The following is a 22,376-nucleotide window of genomic DNA, read 5'->3' on the forward strand; positions in this document are numbered from 1 at the left end:
AGCTCTCCCACACTAGAATCTTTTAAGTATGATAGTGTCTTTGTTTCTGTCTTTGGTTAAAGGTGAAATAGAGTCCAGGCAGTTTCAAGGCAGGTAGTTCTTCAGATTAATAGTAATCAGTAGTAGACCTTTATTTTCATTTAGATTTATCAATGATCTGTGATTTCCTGTTTTGCATAAATGCATTCAGATTTAGTTTGCTTAGCACCTCGCATCTTAACACTTCACCCGTAATAAATAAATCGTAGTAAATCATTCTGTTCAGCCTACCAACTCTTCTTAGAGAAGCAGTAGAGTGGTTTACTGGAGAGTATAAGGGAGATGTGGCCTCTGCTTCTCATTATCTGTGTAGTCTTGGGTAAGTCACTTGACCACTCTGAGCCTCCATTTTTTATCTATAAAATGGTGATAATAACTTCTATTTTGTCAGATTATGATAAAAAATAAACTGTGGAAACATTTATGGAGTATATTCCAGCATCTGGCACATAATTGATCCATGAGAAATAAAACATTACTTAAATTTTTTCTTAGGAAACATTTTATAGCCAATAAAAATAGGAGAGCCATATATGTAATTTTAAATATGCCAGTAGCCATATTAAAAGAAGTTAAAATATACAGCGGAAATTGTTTTAATAAAATATTTTATTTACCCAAATATATCCACAATATTATCATTTCAACGTGCAATCAATATAAATGGCTATCAGTGAGATATTTCACATTCTCTTTTGTCATATTAATTCCCTAAAATCTGGCATGCATGCTCTTAAAGTACATCTCAATTCTAACAAATTTTTAGGAGAAATATCTGTCTTTAGGTGCTTTTAAGTCTAGTCCAAAGAATAGAACTGACAAAGCCAAGATATTCCAAATTTACTCAAAAGTTTGCCAAACACAAATTAAGCACAAGCTTTTCAAATTTAGATTTCATCAAAATCAAATAATACTGTACAATGCAGTTCCTTGGCTGTATTAGCCACGCTGGGCAGCACAGACTGGAGCCAGCCGGTTGATGGAAGAAGAAATGGAGGTGCAGGGCGGGCTGGGTGGTCACTGGCACTTGCGCCTTAGAGGCAGCGAAGGCTCAGGTTCTGTGGTGAGCGCCCTGCACGCCCTCCCTTCACGCCTTCCCACTCAGCGTGGCCTCTGTCTCCTGCTGAATAGATGCCAACCTCAGAAATTCTGTCCTTTCTTAGAAAAATCAGGCCGCTTTTTTGGAAGCTTCGATATGTTTTTCGTTGGTCCCCGTTGTTTTGATAGAAACAATAAAAGGTTAAAAACAGAAACACTTAAAAACACGGAGGGCCACTCCAGGGAGTCTGGGCTGGGGCAGTTGTTGCCTTTTTATTTACTTGTAAGTCATCTCATCACGTGTCTCTACTGCATTTAGAATTGTGGAACGACTTTTAAATTTATTGTGGCTATTAGGGAATCACTAGGCATATTGTTAGATAATGTGATAATTTTGGCAACAGATAATTTTCGAGACCTCTGAGTTGTAAGATGTTGAGCAAAGTAGCAGTGTTACTGCCAGCGTAACACATTCAAAAGAATGTCCCCAAAGCCCAGCAGCACATGTATACTCTACCCACATCAGTATAGGTGACAAGAGGGAAATAAAGAGGGTACAGGGCCATTTCCCTGGCTTTAAGCGTTGCTGGATGCCCTGGTCGCTGATGCTACATCAGAAGTTTGAGGTTTGCTCTTGATCGTTTGCCTTGACCAGAGCACTGTGCTTAGAGCGCTTCTTGCTTTTCTCCCAGCCTGCAGGGATCTCGGTGTTTTGTCTCCTGTGAGGATGGATGGTACTTCAACGGCCAGGACTGCCAGCCCTGCCACCGCTTCTGTGCGACCTGTGCTGGTATCGCCCCCAGTTCTTCCACTGATTGTCTTGCTCCTGATTTTGCTTTTGTTCGTCTGATTCTAGCTGTCACTCACACAACCCACTTGATGTGTTGAAAGTAAAGGTGGAGGAGCCTGTTTCTCTTCTGAAAATCATCTGTGTGTTCTGACAAGATCGATCATCAGCATCCTGTCCTCCCTGAGACACTTAACAGCCCAGTGACATCTCCTTCTCTTTCCAAAGAGAGCAGATGTTTTTAGCAAAGAGGTTCAACTTAAAATAGGAAGCATTTCCCCACAGGAAAATAAAAAGGCACAAATATTAAATTATGATGCTTAAAGTCACAACAGATGAATGCCATTTTTATAAACGATTAAAGAAGCAACCTGTGTCACAACCTCTTGGTTTTTCTTTCTCCAATTTGTCTCGCATTTATAGGGGCCGGAGCCGATGGCTGCGTTAACTGCACCGTGGGCCACTTCATGGAGGAGGGGAGATGCGTGCAGAGCTGTAGCGTTGGCTATTACTTAGACCACTCTCCCGAGAATGGGTACAAATCCTGCAAAAAGTAAGCAGATCTGCCCCTAGCCTTAGCATTTGATACCTGGGTTTCTCCTAAGACTGCCATCATAATAATGAAAAATGTAGAATTTTTAATAATAAAATAAGGTTTAATTTTTTTGCCTTTGGATACTACCCTACAGACCTAACCAAATCCAAGTTATCTGATTATATCATTTATATTCACATAAATATGTCTATTTATATAAATATAGGTTCATATATATATATATATATATATATATATATATATATATATATATTTGCCTAGGGAGCACCTTAAAGCTTTAAGAGTAGTATTTCTTTTAAATATATACTATAGTCCCTTTAAATTCAGCATCTACCTCCTTGATTTTCTTTAATGCTACCAAACCTAGCAATTACTGTAAGAAAAGATTTTTGTGTCTTCTTCAAAGGGAAAATTAAGTTTGGCATTAAAAGGTCAATACTAAACACAACCTCTCTGTATAAGATGTATGAAAGGATTAAACACTATACATTTCTTCCACAGATGTGATACCAGTTGTTTGACATGTAGTGGCCCAGGGTTCAAGAACTGCACCAGCTGCCCTAGCGGGTATCTCTTAGACTTAGGAGTGTGTCAGCTGGGAGCCATCTGCAAAGATGGTGAGTACGACTGCTTATCTTGAGCTTCTTCTGAGAAAAGTATGATCTTTCCATTCTGAGGTCTAATATATTTCCATTAAAAAAAAAAAAAGAAACTAACAGTAGCTGGGCACAGTGGCCCTTGTCTGTGATACCAGTACTTAGGAGACTGAGACAGGAGGATGGTAGTTTTTGATGTCAGTATTAACTTATCAAAACCCCGTTTCAGCAAAAACTAAAAAGTTCTGGAGGTGTGGTTCAGAGCTGAAATGCCCCTGGGTTCAATCCATAGCACCAAAAAAAAAAAAAAAAAAAAAAAAAAAAAAATGAAGGAAGGAAGGGAAGGAGGGAGAGGTGGAAGAGGAAGGAAGGAAATGAAACTAGCAGGCCTGCGTCAGAGGACGCACACCCAATATCTAGTTGGCATTCACTCATCTTGAATTTATACCTCTAATGAGCTTGGGTTTCTCTTCTATTTTCTTAATTGCAAGAAGAAATAAATCACCTATAGTTCCACCAGTTGAGATGGCTCCTGTTCATTTTCTTTTTTAATACATAAACTTTATTTTTTAGACAGTTATAAATTCATAGAAGTTAAAGCCAAGCAGAAATTACAGAGTTTCTCTGCATTCCTGCATGGCCACAGGCATCACCTCCCCTGATATCAGCACCCAGAGTGTCACATCTGTTGTCCCTCAGCCTTGCTCCTTAGGGTTGGGACAAATATGTGACATGTACCTACCATTACTGTAATGTGCAGAGCAGTTTCACTGCCCTCCAAATCATCTGTATGCCACCTATTCTTTCTTTCCTTGCCCCTCCACCCTGGAAATCACTATTTTTTTTTCCTGCCTTCATAGATTTTTCCTTTTGCAAAATATTACATAGTCAGAACCATACAGTATGTAGCATTTTCCAGTTTATTTTTTATGTGTTTCTTTGCAATCTTTTTTCACATGTACTTTTTACTAGAATTTTAAAACACCGTGTACACAGAATTTTGTCTCCTGCTTTTATGCACTAAGCATTATGCATAGCCATTTTCCTACATCTTATGTTTTTACAAAGTCTTAGGAAACTTCATCTTAATAACAGCTTAAAATTCAGTCATGTGATGATTTCATAGTTTGGGCCACTCTTCTTTTCTTTAGATGTTCATATTTTGGTATGTAAATAATAATCAGATGGCATCTGAATCCTTCTGAAGCCTATGAGGCTAGGAATTAATATTCCAGTGTGACACAGGGGAAACTCGAGATGTGATGGAAGAAAATTCTAGACCAAAGTATAGAACTTAGACTTCCACATGTTAGTATTTTTTAATTTGTACCTATAGTTCTCAAACAAGATGTGGGAACCCCCACATCTTCCCCCAAAGATTCTGATCGAATTGTTCTGGGGTTACCCTGAGCCGCCAAGGTTGGAGGACCACTGGCAGGCACTATCCCTGTGATAGTTTGACAAATACCAAGTTCTCTCACTCTTATAGCCTCAGTTTTCCCATCTATAGAAGGAAGGAGTTTAAATTACTTCAACATTTTAGCCGGGCATGTGGTGGCGCACGCTTGTTATCCCCGCGCTTGGAAGGCAGAGACAGGAGGATCGCACAGGTTCGAAGCCAGCCGCGTGCGCTGGCTTAGGAGACCCTGTTTCCAAATAAAAATGTAAAAATAGGTCTGGGAGTGTAGCCCGGAGGTAGAAGGGCTCCCAGGAACCCCAGTACCACCAAAAATAATAATAATAATAATAATAATAATAATAATAATAATAAATAACTTCAACATTTTGTGAACTTTGACCATCCAAATAATTCATGATATGGGGACCATTAAGTTTGTCTAAGCCTTATTCACAAGCTACATTGTTACTCTACATCTCAGCAATGTAGAAAGAAATTGCTTTGAACTGTTCAAAGCATCTTTGGCTCCTTATAAAAGTGGGCAGTATGCATTTGGAGCAGTTTTAGTGATAAGCTCATTGTCCTTGGTTTATTCTTTGTCTTCTCTGGAATGTGTCCTCTTCTGGAAGTTTTTGGAGAGGCAGGACAGCCCTTTGGTTGGCAGAACAAGGACCCGGGGGTCAAAATGTTGTAGTTTATATCTGGGCTGCACGCCTGGGGCAAGTTATGAACTTCTCCAGCCTTCATTTCCCTCACTTTCACAAAATGAAGAAGATCGTGCTGCTGACCTCGTGTGGCTACCCCACAGCTCCCTCCTAGGAAGCCCCAAGGGGCATCAGAAAGAACCGGCACAGGGTGGCACTGGCACATCATGTGCCCCTGCCGCAGGCGTCAGAGGTGACTACGTCCTCGTAGCTTTCCTGATGTACGATTGGTGTGGCGGGACGGGCTGAACCCCTCAGACTTCGCGCTCTAAGGGTTTCCTGGCCAGGGCTGACTAACTGCACCTACTGGGTGACAGGCCTGAACTGATGGCACCCAGGAGCCTGTAAGTCACTGTGTGGTTCCTAGAAGTTGCCTCCTTCCCACCTTCACCTAAAAACATGGTTCCCTTGTATCTAAATAAATCCAGAATGTTTTGGAAGTCAGTAACCAGAAAAACAAGGACAACTTGTAAGTGACAAGACATCGTCCACTGTCACTTGCACTTCTCACCTCTGCAATGGGTCCCAAGCATTCCAAGGTCTGTGAGGCTTTAACTGTCACTTTCACTAAACCCTGGTGAGCGTGGACTAAATTGTGCCATGTGGTGCTTTGGTAAAAAAAAAAAGGAGGGTGATAATTCTGGGCAAAAGTGGACAGAATTTGATGTGAGTCCACTTTCAGGCCAGTCACCGAAGGCCAGGGCTGATGGCTCCCCAGAGCCATGGCAAACACATTGAAAGACTGCTGTTTATTCCACTTTCCATTTCCATATTTCCATGATCCTAAGACATCCTTTGTTATTATACTTTAACATCTCCAAAATCAGATGCACCTTATGATTTGTGGCAGCCTACAACTGCTTTTGAGGAGCAGGCTCATAGGACATAAGTGTCATTGCCTGGATATGATTCTTAGGCACAGAGATGTCTACTCGGCTTAATAAAGCACACGGCTACTATTTCTTTTGTGGCAATAGCTCAAAATATTTCAAACATTGAATTATTGTTCAATATCCAAAGAAAGGGTTATTGCATCAGCACAGAAACTAAATGGAACCTTATATAACAAATACTTTTAATAAGCATAAAATTAAAATTGTAACTGATAAGAGGGCATTATCACAGCTTAATGAACAACATTATTTTCTTTGTGATACTTAAAATAATGGTGCATTGCAAATTCCGTGTCTTGGATTCAATGAAATATGGTTACAAATGACTGTGTATTCTCTGCTCTAGGTAAATCTGTAAGAAAAATTCCTTGCTTGTGTTATTATTGATTTCTAACTTATTCTTTTCCCAATCTTTTTTTCCCTTTCACAAACGGATACCAATCACATTTACCGTTGGACTGCAATGTCTCTCCTTGAAAACCAATGCTGTTGACTGAAATCACTCTGGGTGGACCAAATTTCCTCCTTGTTGACTGCTCCCGAATGGTCTCTTCCAACCCCCAATCTGCCTCTCTGGCCAATCAAAACCTCCTTCCATGTGTGTGCATCATGCTGCTCTCGACCTCCACTTCCCCTCTCTCTTGCTGACTTCCGGAAAAGCAACGGAAGAGTCCTGGGCCGAAGGAGGCTTCTGTATGCTTGTGAAAAAGAACAATCTGTGCCAGCGGAAGGTTCTTCAACAACTTTGCTGCAAAACATGTACATTCCAAGGCTGAGCAGCCATCTTAGATTTCTTTGTTCCTGTAGACTTATAGATGATTCCGTATTATTAAAAAGAAAAAAAATGCCAAAAAAAGCAAGCCACCTCTCTCTTTCTTTCTATCTTTGTTTTTTTTTTTTTTTTCTCTCTCTCTCTGTCTCTCTCTAGTTTGTGCAGGGAGATGGTGAACTGTTTTGTCAGATCTTAAATGGAAAAAAATAAACCTACAACAAGCCTACCTTTTATAACTGGGTGTTTAGTGTTAAACAGCCAGAACCACAGAGACAGTATTGTATGACCAAAGTATTTGATGCCAAAATTTGACGTTAAAGTAATGATTTGGTTTCCTGCCCTGGGTTGGAAGGTCCTTTTTTTTTTCCCCCTTTTGCATTTACTTGCTTGTTTTCCTTTTGAAATGCCTAAAATTATTTTTTCAAAACATCACAAGAGCATACATAGATCAGAATATATCAGAGAGCTCTTGCATCCATCATTTTCACGCTTGAGCCCACCAATGGGGGAAATGACAGGAAACCGGACCTGAGGGTATTAAAAGCATCCTACAGCATTACGTTCAGTGTCATTTGTCTTAGTATTTCATTAAGCATTGATACTTTCCACACATAGTTTACTTGGTGCATTATGTAGTGGTTTTTGCATTTTACTCACTTGATAAGTCTGCTCCACTGGTTTCATCAGATAGACTTGCTGCTATTGGCTTTTCCCATTGTAGATTAGGTTATTTTCCACATAGCTGGTCAAATGGGATTATTCTGTAGAGTCAAATTGGTGATGGGAAGAATGCAGAGGTACATAAAGGAGCTGAGACCCACCCAGCTCCCTGAGATCAGAGCATAATTCTGTAGACCCTGCACAGTCTCTTGGTGCTATCTAGCCTTTATCCCCATAGCATTTTTTTAAGGCCATCAGAAGTTCCATTTGTTGTGGTAGAAAGCATTTTTGGGTATGATGCAGGAAACTTCTTCCTGGAATCAAAAGTTTCTAAGAGGTCCTGTATTTTTTAAGAAATGGAATTTATTTAAATAATATTTAAGCTCGTGCTCCTATTGGCCGGGCAACATTTTTTCAATGGTGCTTACTAGAAGTTTTTTCATCTTGTCATTTTAAGAAAATAAAACTGGAAATTGAATATGGTGGCATGATTGTACCCTCCTGGTTCTGTATTTTCTCATTCTTCTGTTCCTCTGTCACCAAGCCATGCTCTCACACATCTGTCTACTGATCGTCGTTGAGATTATCTGGGGGGATTTGTTTTGGGGTGCTTTTTGGAAATGTTTTCACTGGTTTTCTATGACTTCATAAACATTTCATGAGAGAACTGTTTTGGGTCAGTGGTCAGAAATGAGGAAACCTGATTGATCTTATGACAATTTTTCTGTTTGGGGGAAGGTTAGACTGATACTAAGCTTCTTCATTGTTCATATCAAAGCTTCAATGGTGACCTCATTTGGTTGGGAGTGAACAGCCATCGTGTAAAGAAGGCTTTACACTTCTGACAGTTTTACTTCCAAGAGTCTGCTGGCTCCACAGATGAGAAGAATGATTTCAGTACAGGTGACCCTGGGAAGAAGCTGGAGGGAGTGCTAAGGTCCTCATCCAAGCAGCAAGCTAGTAAAAAGCCTGCCTTGAAAATATTCCTGGACATCAAAGTTAATATGCATCCCCAAGCTGAATAAGAAGTAAATAATCCAATGACCTCACCATCGCATTTGACAATATTGAGTCAATTAATGACTCCTAAGTGATAGGAAACCAACTGAATTTGTTAAAGACCTCTCCTCCTTCTAACACTGCAGGCCCTTCTGACACAAAGAATTCAAGTTGATCCTGGGCACAGCATACAGGTTTTACATTTAGAGGCACAGCTTTTAAGTGGACAGATATAAACAGGCACCTAAAGGAAGCTCAAGCTGATGGCAAATCAGATTTGCCTGCCAAGAAATCCAGTTTTGTGAGTCAGCCCATAATATGTAAGGCACAAGATCACTATATCAGGACAGATAAGAGTGATACCCGTGTTCTTAGGCAAAAAAGCATCAACATGAAAACCAGGTCCACTGGGTCCACCAGGTTGGCTCCATTTCCCACTGGCCGGACAAGTGCACAGCGTGGAAATACTGGTTTAACTACTAGTGTTACTGCCTCATTCATCTACATAACATTATTAACTAGGACATAATGCTTTCAAAGTTTAAGTTAATGTTATATATTATGTATAAATATATATTCATAATGAGATATATGTAATGGATACTACAAAGTTTGGAGACGTGACAGATGCGCTAGCCTTCTAAAGACAAAAGTCCTATCCTCTGTTCTCTTTTTTTATTTTTAATTTGCTAATTAAAAAGTGACCCATTGTTAAAATCCAAATCCACTTTACTGAAAAATACTGTACATGTGTAAAATGTTCAGTTGTTTTTTTTTTTTTTTTTTGTAAAATATAGTAGAATGGTTGTAATTGATACTGGCCAAAATCAATGTTATTCCATATTTTATTTTTTCTATTAAATTAACCTAAGTTCCTGTTTACTTGCTCTGTTCATAGCCACATATAAATGTCTCTGAAAGGGTAAAGTAATGAGAAATTTATCTGTTTCCAAATAGAAATGGAATATGAAGGAAAAAAACAGAGGTGAATGAGACATCTAAATAAAGTTTGAAAAGAAAGGGTGAGCAGAGGTGGAATTGAAATGGGGAGAAAGAAACAGGGCAATTAAGAAAGGAAGAATTCAGGTGTATTGGCACATGCCTGTAATCCCAACACAAGAAGCTGGGACAGGAGGATCACAGGCTGGTGGCCAGCATCTGGAATTTAGGCCTTCCACAACGTAGTAAGACTCTGTTTCAAAATAATAATAATAAAAAAAAAGGCCTGAAGGTGTAGCTCAGGTGTAGAATGCCCCTGGGTTCAATCCCCAGTACCACAAATAAAAAAAAAGAAAGGAAAGAAAAGGAAATCTGGGTATGGTAGTACCTGCCTGTAATCAGACACTTGGGAGGCTGAGAGGAGGACTGCACCTTCAAGGTCAGCCTCAACCACTTTCCAAGATTCTCAGCAATTTAATGAGATCCTTTTTGAAATTTATAAAAGGTGATGGAGCAGCCGGTCGTGGTGGCGCACGCTTGTAATCCCCACGCTTGGGAGGCGGAGACGGGGAGATATAGCGCTGGTTCGAAGCCAGCCTCGCTGGCTTCAGAGACCCTGTTTCCAAATAAAAATATAAAAATAGGTCTGGGAGTGTAGCCCAGAGGTAGAAGGGTTCCAGAAACCCCAGTACCACCAAAAAAAGGGGGGGGGGTGGAGGTATAGCTCAGAGGTAGAATGCCCCTGGGTTCAATCTCCCGCACCAAAAAGAAAAAGGAACAGGTGAGATTTGGATATGGATATACATTAACTCCATTTTTAGAATACAGGCAGTGAGGAAAAATCTAGAAGTGTGGCATTTCTATCAAAATTTATGGATGTCAGTCCCCAGTGGGTGGTCCACCTGGGCCCGCTTGTCCACCAATATGTATGCACAGGGGTGGAGACTGTGGGTTGGGCAAGGGGGTGGGAAGAGTAAGAGCTGTTCAGGGAAAGATAGCTTTCTTCATTGGCCGACCTCTTGGATAATGTTGACAGGGGCTGTCTCCCTGAATATCTAGACTACAACTTGGTCTAAAAGAAATCTCCAGTACACGCCACAGGGTAGGACTGGACAGTTAGCTGAAATGACTGCTGAGTATTGGGGCTTCAGAACCTGCTCCAGATGAAGCCACTGGCCTTGAAAGTTGGATGTCCTGCCTTTTCAAAAGAGATGAGAAAAAAGAGTCTGTCTACAGCCAAAGCAGTAGACAGACTACACTTGAGCCAGGTTGACAGATCTGGGGAAGCAGAAAGGTGGAAGAGAGAGCTTCTGACGGTCACACAGTACCAGTAAGGGGATGGAGAGAAAGCAACTTTACTGAGCATTCATTTACTCTGTGTTACACAACGTGAGAATATACATGCTGATGTAAATGTATTCTAGATTCTCAGAAAAACTCTAGGTCAGAAGTACACTCATTCTGTTCACACATAAGAAAATAGGCACATGGGTTTTAAACAAATTGACTAATATTACATAGCCAGACTCATAATAATAAGAGTTAACAGTAAGACAGCAAAAAGGAGTGAATTTTAAATTTCAAATGTGTGGGACCCCTAAGTTGTTGGATTCAGAGCGGGCAGATTGTTTTGAATTGAGCCGGTTGGGGTAAATTTTCAGGAGCAGGCGGAACTCCAGTTCGTTCATTATCAGCAATCCCGCAGCAGAGAAATGTTCAGGGAGGAAGGTGTCTTCATGGTTTTAATCTAACCAGTCTATTGCTAAAATGGATGGCAAAGTAGCATTGGATAAATTAGTCAAGAAAAATCTACATTTTTACAATTTGTAAAAGAGAGTGCATCACTCTCCTCGACTTCCACGTCCTTGGAAGCAGCCCCCCTCTGCAGATGGAGCTGAATTTTGTCGCTTTCTACCCCAGTATTAGAGGCTCATCATTAACACACCAGTCTCGATCTCCTGTATCACACTGGCTGTGGTGCACTCACCAGTCACCTCCTCGTTCTGAGGAACTTACAGTAAGTGTCTGAGAACAAGGGGTGACTGTTCTAGTAACTTCTGAATCAAAGTTTCTCCTTCCAGGTGATGAACATTTTAGGCACACCTGAGTATGGAAATATACAGCACCCTCTCCCCGACATCATTCAGGAGAGAGTCGTGCTACTGTAAGATAAAATTCTTTATAGCTTTTACCTTATTCTTCAGCCTCACACAGAGAGAACAAGGTAGACAACAGCATGGTGGAGAGAAACAGCACACTGGAGGCAGTTTTAAGCTGTGGGCTCACAATACCATACTCCCCTCGCCTAATAGGCCATGGCAGAGAAAACAAAGGCGGGCTGCATCTTGACCTCGCCTGGCCCACGCTGGGCCCTGGGCCCTCAGCTCGGTATGTGTAGCTGACAGAAAGCATAAACCTGCTTTCTCTCCTCTGCTCAACATCCATTTCCAAATGCAATTTTGGTTGCCAACACATAAAACCTGAAGTTCTCAACAGAGTACTTTAGAGCCTGTAGCAGTGCATAGCCAAGATGGACTGAATTTCTGAAGCTACTTGGCACCTAGGAATGGGCTGAAACCCATATAATCCTGTCTCCTCTTCTTCACAAGAGGTCATGATCTGGCCCAGCCCATAGTCAATTCAATTGCAAGAAGGATGCAATGTCACTGAGTCCCAAGATGTGACCTTGGCAGTGGCAGGTCCTCCCCATTCACTACTTTCAGAGACTTTTAAGGATTGTTCCACTGGGCTATTACTGGAGGAATTTCATACAAGATCTCCTCCCTAGAAGCCCATTCTTTTGTTTTGCTTTCATTTTGTTTTTTCAGGGCCAAGTGTCAGTCAACAAAAGATATTTTGCATCCCACTTTCTAGAAAATTCCAGAAACATTCCCCGGGGCTGGAATTGTATGATCTTAAAATGTTTTATTGTTTTAGAAAAATATACATTATTTTAAAAATACAGCATTTGAAGGTTAATGAAGTATTATAAAAATAGCTTTACTTAATTGGGCCCACCCAAAAATCAGGCCCATAGAAATTGGTTTTCTGATGCAGGAGTCATACCAGTCCAAATTTTTATACTGCTTCCTTTTTAAAAGGACCAAAGAAAATCACACTCACATTATGCACATTGCAAGGCAGGGGGTAAGAGCCCTTTCCCAAATAAAGGTAGAGAGTACACTATATCCCTGGACTTGGCTTATTTTCCTTATGAGCACAGATTAGTTGCTTTCATAAATAGTGTTGAGTCCCAGACACTTTTAACTTATTATCATCTAATGGGGAGAGTCAGACATAAAGTCACATATTATAATATGAAGCCATTTAAATGCCTTTAAAGGGGAATAAGATATTGTTGGGAGTCCAGAGGACCAAGTTCACTTTACCAGTGATGTGCTGAGGTCCCATGCCCTTGCCCTGTGAGCTTGCCAAGGACATCCCAAAATAACATGAAACATTACAAGTACACTTGGCTCTGAAATGTACACACAAAATTGCAAAGGTCAAAATCAAATGATATCATAATTAAATATCACAAAATACAACATGTCAAACTAGTCGATTATAACTCCACCCTTAAGGAATCACATATAATTAAATTTAATGTAGGATGAAGGTGAATCTTAATGTGTTTGATATGATGTAGAACCTACAGAGGTTGGAGCATTTAAAATCCATAGGTATTTCCATACAGCCTCTCACAGGAGGGAGAAATTGATTACTCCAGTGGAGGGAGGTTACAGAAGACACTGAGGTGGGGCGGGACAGGAGTGCACCGGGACAGCAATGCATAGAATATGCCCTCTCCTCTTCGCATTCCACAAAAGGCTACACTCTCTCCAAGGAGATCTCTCTCCATTTCATTGCTTTAAATACCCGCTCACTATGTTAGTCTCTTCCATTACAATAACAAAACACCTGAGGCTGGGTACTTTATAAGAAAAGAGATTTATTTAGCTCACAGTGTGTGGGGCTGAAAATACAAAGAGCATCCCCCACTCCTGGCCCCTGGCCATATCACATCTTGGCCGGAGTGCCTTTGAGAGGAAGAGATGACCTGGAAGAGACAGGAGGTCACCCAGAGACCAGGGAGGGGCCAGTCTTGCTAGCTTTAGTAACAATGCTCTCGTGACAACTAGCCAGGGTCCCATGAAAACTCCTTTAACGTACAAGAGGGCTGCCCCCGGTGACCTCCCGGTAAATTCCACCTCTCAATGTCCGCACAATGGGGATTGAGCACCCAACAGGTGAATTCTTGGGCAACACACCACATCCAAACCATAGCGCTGTCTACAGCTGATGACTCTTAAGCTATTATATATAATACATCACTGTCTATAGCTGATGAATCTTAAGTTATATATAAAAATCATAAACGGTAATGTTTATATGATAGATAGATAGATAGATAGATATTCCTGGTTATCACCTCAAATTAACACCTGTAAATTCAATTAACTACTTGACATTTCCCTTCAGCTACCAAACAGGCATCACAAAACTATCGTGTCCAAAATAGACTTTAGACCCCCAGCATTCTAGCCTCCTTCCCACCATCTCTCTCCCACTTCAGTAAATGGCAGGACAGTATAGGCACTCATTTTCTCGGGGTTTGTCTTCTACCCCGAATCCACCGTATCAGCAAAGTATCATTAATTGTACTTCCATAACCTGTCTCCAAGTGGCCTACCTCTGCGCACTGTGCAGCTGTGACTCTGGGCTGGGCACCACCGTGTGCATCCTGAAGAGCAGCGGGAGCCTCCAGGCTAGCCACTCCTCTCCTCCGCTCCGCTTTTCTTTTTTTCTTCTCCTGCCCTATTTGTCCACACAGCAGAGTGTCATTACAAATACAAAGTCCGGTTTTGTTTCTCTCTTATTCCCTCAGAATAAAATCTGAGCTCTTTACCTGGGTCTTTCTGCATCATCTCCCTCTGCCTGCCCCTTCTCCCTCATGCTCTGGACAAACTAGCCTTGGGCCCCTCCCAAAAAGCCAGAGTGCTCATGCCTCAAGCCCCTGCTCTTAAGCCTATAATCGCAGTACTTGGGAGGATGAGACAAGAGGATTACAGGTTCAGAGCCAGCCTCGGCAACTTAGTGAGGCTCTCAGCAACTTAGCAAGATCCTGTTTCCAAATAAAAAATAAAATAGGGTTGGGTATAGCTCAGAATGCCTGTGGGTTTAATCCTTAGTACCACACACACACACACACACACACACACACACACACACACACAATACCCATGCTCTTCACATGGCCACTTTCTTCCCATCCCTCAGGTCTTAGTAAAAAAACAAATAAGCTGGGCTTGGTGGCAAATGCTTGTAATCCCAGCATTCGGGAGGCTGAGACAGGAGGATTGTGGTTCGTGGACAGCCTCGGCTACTTAGTGAGGTCCTTTGCAACTGAGATTCTGTTTCAAAATTTAAAAGAATTTTTTAAAAATAGGGCTGGGAGTGTAGCTCAGAGGTAAAATGCTCTGGGTTCCATCCCCAGTACCACAATAAATAAATAAATAAATAAATAAATAAATAAATAAATAACTTCCTCAGAAAGTGGCTTCCTCACGTCTGACACCACACTGCCCATCTTTCCATTGCCTTCCCATTACACTCAGCGCCACATGACATTCTGGGGTGTATTTATTGTCAATCAGCAACATGAGAGCGCACATCCTCTTAGTTTGCAGCCATAACTCACATGTCTAATACAGTTTGCTTGATAAATATTTGTGGAATAAATGAATAAAAAGACATTAGAGAGGAGTGACATTTGACCAGTGTCTTGAAAAATAAGCAAGATCTTATAAGTCAAAGAAGGTTAGGATGCCTAAGGCCTGGGCTCAGGGGTTCACACCTGCAATCTCAGCACTTGATAGACTGAGACAGGAGAATCACAGGGTCAAGTTCAGCCTCAGAAACTTAGCAAGACCTTGTTTCAAGATAAAAAAAAAAATAAAAAGAACTGGAGGTGTAGCTCAGAGGTGGAACACCCCTGGGTTCAGTCTCTAGTACCACAAAAAGGGGGGGGGGGCGCTAGGATATTTGGAAGAATACCCTAGAGACAACTTGTCTGAAAGCACAAAGCCACTTAAAGGGCATGTGCTATGGATGGAGACGGCGGGGTGATCCACCCAAGGAGTGGCCAGGGTGCACTGGAGGGAGGGGGACTTGTGAGGGACTCCAGTGGAATGTTACCCTTCCTGCATCTCCTCGTCACCAGTCATCGACCCTCTTTGCAGAGAGGCGAATTGACTCTTCCAAGGACCCCATCAGGCCAACCCTTGGCCTCTTGCCAATGTATTTTGGGAGCATTTATTCAGACAGCCTGCTGAGAAGGCATAATGGCTTCAGTCCCCAGGGTCTGAGGGCCACCTTGAATATGCTAGATGAAAGGACAGCATGCTAAGCAGAGCTCGCTCGGCTGTCAGATGAGCTCTGATGAGAGGGCACAGTCCGCAGCGTTCCTCAGCTGTGATGTCCACAGCCAGAACGATCAGTTGGGTGAGGCCTACTTGCAAGGCTGGACTTGGGCCATAGGCCTGCTCCTTCAAGAAGACCCCTTGTCATCTGAACTGTCACCAGAGAAAAGCAAAAGGAAAAAAGCACTCTACCAGCACCCCTTTTCCTCAACAGTGAAAACAAGACTACTAATGGCTCCAGTACAAGGAGCACTTGCTGCGTACTGAGGGCTTTACCTGGGCTCTTTCCTTCAATACTCCCGATAGCCTGATAGCATCCTCTTTTTACAAATGAAGACAAAGGTGAGGTAAATGCCGAATGCACCTCAGTGGTTGATGGAAGTGTGGAATTAATTTACATCCATACAACCTGACATCAGAGCCCCCAGAAGAAGAAACCCAAGAACCAGGAAGGATGATGCCATGACCACAGCGTGTGTATCTGGATTCAATGCTTTATCTGCTGTCGGCGGGTCTTGGTTCCATGTTGTCTCTTGCGAAGAGAGTGACACCCACGCAGGAACATGCATCGTGTCCTCATCATGTCCATCATGTGTGAACAAGGCAGCAGCCATTGTGAGAGCTGGTAGCATCCAAGTGTCCGTGTGATCAAAATAAATGACAGTGGACCAAAGGGAAATGAGGCAGGGGCTGTTATACAGAATGAAGCAGCAATGTCCCATTGGTGCTGAGCTTTCACTGTGGGGAGGCCACTGTTTGTATTCTGCAGCCCGTGTTGAAATGAAGGAGGAATCAAATGGCCACACTGGAATCGTGAAGGAACGCCTGGGCGGAGCACATCATCGCTGTCACACAGTGCAAGTTCTGGGGGCTTCACTGATGAATCTGGTGAGATGAATTCTTTCTGGGTGGTAGTGAACAGGATTTTGTTGCCTCATGAGTCCTAATTGTTGCAATATCACAAAAGCTAAACTATAAAGAAAAATGTCAGCCTTTTTATTATATATAGAAATATGATTTGAAATTGATTGATGTTATGAGAAGAGCCACGGATACGGCAGAAACCAAAAGTCGCCTGGACTCTCTTCTCCCACTCCGGAGTCAGCTGTTGCTGCATCGAAACATTTCTGTTTCCTAAATTTCAGGTTCATGTTCCATTCTTCACCTGGACTGTCCCATCCTTATCTACGTCACCCTAATGCACCCCGGGTGTCCATGGCCACATGTGCTCACCTTCTCCCCAGTTCATTCTCCAATCCCAGTGACCTTTTAACAACTCAGAACCCAGCATGAGACTCCACTCGCCATGGCTCCCATTGCCTTGGGGTAAAGTTGGAATTCCTCCCCATTCCCTTGCAGGCCGTGATCAGTATGACCTGCCTTGCCTCTCTACAGCCCTCACGCCGCTCTCTTCCTTCCACGATATTTTCCAGCCACAACGATTCTGCTTTTATATTTCCCTGGTTCTTAAAACTTTCCCACATGGTATTCCCTCCCATCCATCCCTGGATAACATGTATTATGTGGGTCTCAGCTTAAATCTCATTTCTTCATTTACTGATCCTCAAAGGCTTATTACAAGCTTTCATGGGGGTCTCTACTTCTTTCATATTGATTATATCATAAGTATCTGGCTACTTGTAGGCATAAGTGTTTGACTATGAAATTCTTTCTTTTTCTTTTTCTTTTCTTCTTTTTTTTTTTTTTTTTCAGTACTGGGGATGGAATCCAGAGGCATTCTACCTCTGAGCTACATGCCCAGGCCTATTATTTATTCTTTATTTTGAAACAGGGTCTCACTGGGTTTCAAAGGGCCTCATGAAGTAGTAGCCGAGGCTGTCCTCGAACTGCAATCCTTCTGTCTCAGCCTCCCAAATGCTGGGATTACAAGCATGTGCCACCACACCTTGCTTGTAATTCTTACTATAAAGTTTGTTCCATGGGGCAAAGTCAGTTAATGTCTTTATATCTCATGAACCTACAAAATATCTCACAAATTAGGTACTTGGTAACTCTTTGAACAATAGACGCAAAAAAAAAAAAATCCGTAAGAAGCTGAGTGAATAACAGAAGAGAAATTGCTGGGACACAGATACTAAGATAACAAAGTCCTAGTCCTGATTCTGTATAACTTCAGTATAGCCCTTTACCTGTCTCTACCTCAGTGTCCCCACCTTCAACATCATCCCTGCAGACCCCTCTAGCCCTTCTATTTACTATAAAGGAAAAATAGAAGAAGACTACATGGAGTTTCTATCATTGATCCTAAAACATACAAAACTACCAGCACAGACAATAAAGCGAATGCTTAGGGCCCTGCCAGAGTGTGATCCAACAGGAGAGGGGCCCAGTTAGTGTGGCAGCAGAATTCTACACGTGTCCCCTTAAGATTGTTATTCCCTGCTTATTCACTGCCATGAAGGGACTTTGCAGAAAAATCCAAAGGCTAAATCACATCTGATCTTAAGATAGGCAGAGCAGCCTGAGTTATCCAGGTGGTTTCAATTTCGAGTCAGTAGAGAGACCTAGTAGAAGAAGGAGGCAGAAGAGGCAAACAGAGAGAGGACAGGTGAGAAGATCTGAGGCGAGAGAATGATGTGCCCACAGCTGCTGACTCGAAAATGCCAGAGGTGAAGCCACAAGCCAGGAAATTCAGGTCAGTCCAGAAACTGAAAACAGCCCACCACCAACAGCCAGCAAGGAACCAGGGACCAGCCTGAACTCTGCCAACAATCTATGAAGCTGGAGCAGATTCACCCTCAGAGCCTGCAAAAAGAATGCATTTTGCCAACCCCTTGATTTCAACCTTGTAGACGTCAAAGAAGGGAACACAATGCCCGGACTTGGACCTCCACAACTGAGATAATAACATGGGCATTTTCTCTTTCTTTCTTTCTTTCTTTCTTTCTTTCTTTCTTTTTTTCCTCCTTTCTTTCTTTCTTTCTTTTTTTTTTGTGTGTGTGTGGTACTGGGGGTGGAACCCAGGCACTTTTCTACCTCTGAGCTATACTCCCAGACCTATTTTTTTAATATACTTTATTTGGAAACAGAGTCTGGAGAGCCTCACTAAGTAGGTGAGGCTGGCTTCGAACCTGTGCAATCCTCCTGTCTCAGCCTCCCAAGTGCTGGGATTACAAGTATGCACCACCACGCCTGGCAGATGGGTATTTTCTTAAACCACATAATATATGCTAATTGCAGAGATAGAAAACGAATACAATTGGTGCAGAGCCACTCGATCCGAATATGAACTTCTGCCAGATTCCAATGATCTATTATAATTTAAGAGCTGCTACTGTAGAAAACACTGCTTCCCAGAGTTTGAGATGCCTACCTTTAATTTCTTGAGGCCACTACTACAAACATTACATTCTTTAAAGATGTGTACTGAGGAATTAGGCAGGTGAGTAGCAGACCTTGGCTAACCATGAACCAGCAGCAATGAGGCAAATTAGTGGCTCTTCAGATCAAAAGCATATCTAATGAGCAACCATGGTTTCTGATCTGCAGCCTGGGAACCTGATACACCTGCGCTATTTGGCTGATGGCGTGCATCAGAGACTTGTTAACAGGTGGCTTGAACCTGGATGGCGCCACCTGGAAGGCTTCCAACATTGGCTCTCAGCAGGGATCAAACAACAGTCTGTCCATGATTGTTCTAACACCAGGCCAGCTCACTATTACGCTCTACCTGGGTATCATTTCCACTCACTGAAATGAAGTCTGTGACTGTTTTCTCACCTTGTAATTTTAAATGTGATGCTTGGTTAGCTATATTTTTGGCAAATAGATGAGCCATGGACCTTTATCCCTCTCCACTTCCTGCACTGCATATTAAGGTTTAGATCTGGAATGTCTCCCCCCAAAAAATGCATGTACTGCCCGGTGTGGTGGCACACCCTTGTAATCCCAGTGCTTGGGAGGCGGAGACAGGAGGATCGCGTAGGTTTGAACCCAGCTGCGCTGGCTTAAGATACCCTGTTTCCAAATAAAATAGGTCTGGGAGTGTAGCCCAGAGGTAGAAGGGCTTCCAGGAACCCCAGTACCACCCCCCAAAAAAATGCATGCACTAAAAACATGGCCCGATTTAAGACTTCTTTAAAGGTCTTAAAGTGTCTTTCTCATGGTTTAAGACTTTAAATCTCTCCTCTTTTAAGTTGATTTTATCAGGTATTTTGTCACAATGATGGAAAGCAGGCTAAGGCTTATCTTCAAAATTTTCCCTCGCAAAAATGTATAGACTTCGATTTGCTATGATCTCCCCACTAGGTTAGTCCTTACTATCCTTTGTCTTTAATCAGTCTGCCACCCCCACGGCCCTCCGGCTCTGCAGAAGTAAAATACAATGACCCAGAGCTGAAGAATGAAGATCTGCCTGTGGTGTTCTTCCCACAGACACAGTGTAAGGCGGTGATGAGACATTCTGAAACCATAAAGGGCCGGGGGTGGACGGGGACGACGTGACCCCCAAGGGCTGGCCAAGAAAGAAGCAATGGATGGATGGATATTACATCTCGGAATGTCCACGCTTGCTAAATCTTTCACAAAGCCAGCAGGAGCCAGCGAAGGCATGGAACCCTCCTCCAGAACCTAATTCAGTCCTGACTCTGTCCCACTCCTGCTGTGACGTGTGCTCTTCGGACCCCGGTCACTGCGGTCAATCTCCCTGTCTTATAAGCGCCAAGAACCCGGGGAGTCTCTCTAGCAACAAGTTGTATGTATAGTTGAGTGCCTGAAAACTGCGGCTTAATTGGCTGGTTATCAACAGAGAACTTCAGCCTCCTTTGTTCTCTTGGGCTAATTTTTAAACAGTTCTGAAATAGAATAGAGATGATGTTCAGCCATGTCTTGATGCTTCATATCAAACTCACTCTCCAGCCAGTAGCAGAGTTTCTGCCTCTGTGCTGAATCGCTTCACCACCTCTCTCCTGAACCCTCCATCAAAAGGCTGTACACGTGCTGGGTGTGGTGGCTCACACCTGTAATCCCAGTACTTCGCAAGCTGAGACAGGTGGATTGCAGGTTTGAGGCCAGCCTCAGCAACCTAGTGAGAACTTGTTTCAATAAATAAATAAATAAGGGCCAGGCATAGTGGTGCACGCTTGTAATCCCCGCGCTTGGGAGGCGGAGACAGGAGGATCGCACAAGTTTGAAGCCAGCCGTGCTGGCTTAAGAGACCTTGTTTCCAAATAAAATAAAAGTATAAAATAGGTCTGGGAGTGTAGCGCAGAGGTAGAAGGGCTTCCAGGAACCCCAGTACCACCAAATAAATAAATAAATAAGGCCAGGGGTGTAGTTCAGAGGTAGAGCTCCTGGGTTCAACTCCAATTACTGTGTGTACACACACACACATCCAAAGGATGTGGCTGTGGTATATAGCATGTGCATGTACACCACAGCCACTCCCTCTGGATGGTGAATCTGTGAGTATTTTTTTTCAATTTTCCTACTTTCTCTCTCTCTTCTCTCTTTTGCAGTTCTATAAATCTTTTATTTTATTCTAGGAAAAAGAAAAAATGATTTACAACACACTATGGCAGGTACCAAACCCCTGATGGGCAGGGGGAAAGGAAGCTGCCAACCCAAACTTTCTAGGACCCAGGGTAGGGCATGATTCTGATCTGGCCACCCCCACCCATGAACTAGGGCCAGCAAACTCTCCTGGGCACTCCAGCACACTGGCACTGAGAACGCTCCTGTGCTGTGAGCTGGCCACTCTCTATGTGTGAGGCTAGTCAGCCTCCCAGGGAAGCCCGTTCCCATTTGAACTGATGCTGCTGGTCCCACTGCGAGAACCATGATGTTAGGACACAGAACCACCTAAGGAGAGAGCCTAAAGAGAACCAAGCTCAAGGCCCGGCTCAGCCACTTACCATGTGGATAGATCACTTCATCTCTCTTGTCCTCACTTTCTTCATCTACAGAGAGGAAATAATAGTGGTACTTTGCTGAGACTTAAATGAGATGATGCTTGTGTGTGCAGACAAACCACTTTCCCTGACTCAGAAGACATTCTTCCCAACTCCCCCTGGGTTGCGCGTGTGACTCTCCCTCTCAGGCTGCAGAGGGGACCGTGTGTGGAGGGCAGGGCATGGCCGTTTAATGTCCAGATGCCTCCCTTGTAGAGAGTCCTGACTGCAAAGGCGCAGCTGGGAGGAGTGTCAGGATGCCTCCTCCGCCTTCCTCACAGAGTGAACACGGATCGGGCCTGCTGCTTCTCCAGCAGGGTGGTGTCCCCCGGGCTTCCCACTCTGAGCCTAAACTGAGTGACTCATCTGAAACCACACAGTTTATACAGGCAGCTCTCCAGAGCCAGGACACAGCATCTGCTGACACGTCCGTGGTGACTGCACTCGCCATCTCGCTGTGTTAACAAGCATGGCTGTGGCTGATGTAACAAAGAGCACAATGTGGTGCCTCCTTTTTCCCTTCTGGAGATCAGCGATAGTTTGCCATGGGTATCCCTGGGTCCAAATCGAGCTGTTGGCAGGGCCGCCCTCCTGGGTGGTCCAGGGGACAATCTTTTTCCTCATCCTTCCCAGCTTCAGGAGCTGCATTGCTTGCGTCCTTTG

At 43.0% G+C, this 22,376-nt stretch overlaps 1 protein-coding gene across 2 annotated transcripts in view; it reads left to right on the forward strand.

Annotated features, from left to right (window-relative positions):
* Positions 1–22,376, forward strand: part of PCSK5 (proprotein convertase subtilisin/kexin type 5) — a gene marked incomplete at both ends in the record, with an annotated part of 434,445 nt that overhangs the window by 293,980 nt on the left and 118,089 nt on the right. Inside the window, 4 exons of one of the 2 annotated variants that reach the window (XM_080709118.1) lie at positions 1,770–1,867; positions 2,288–2,417; positions 2,922–3,037; positions 6,673–6,788. In XM_080709118.1, coding sequence (XP_080565244.1) covers positions 1,770–1,867; positions 2,288–2,417; positions 2,922–3,037; positions 6,673–6,788 — 460 coding nt within the window. Of the gene's footprint in view, positions 1–1,769; positions 1,868–2,287; positions 2,418–2,921; positions 3,038–6,672; positions 6,789–22,376 lie in introns of those variants that run through there. The other variant, XM_080709117.1, reaches the window with a different exon arrangement.

Source organism: Muscardinus avellanarius (assembly GCF_963383645.1).
Source record: "Muscardinus avellanarius genome assembly, chromosome: 13".
In the NCBI taxonomy this organism is placed as follows: Eukaryota; Metazoa; Chordata; class Mammalia; order Rodentia; family Gliridae; genus Muscardinus; species Muscardinus avellanarius.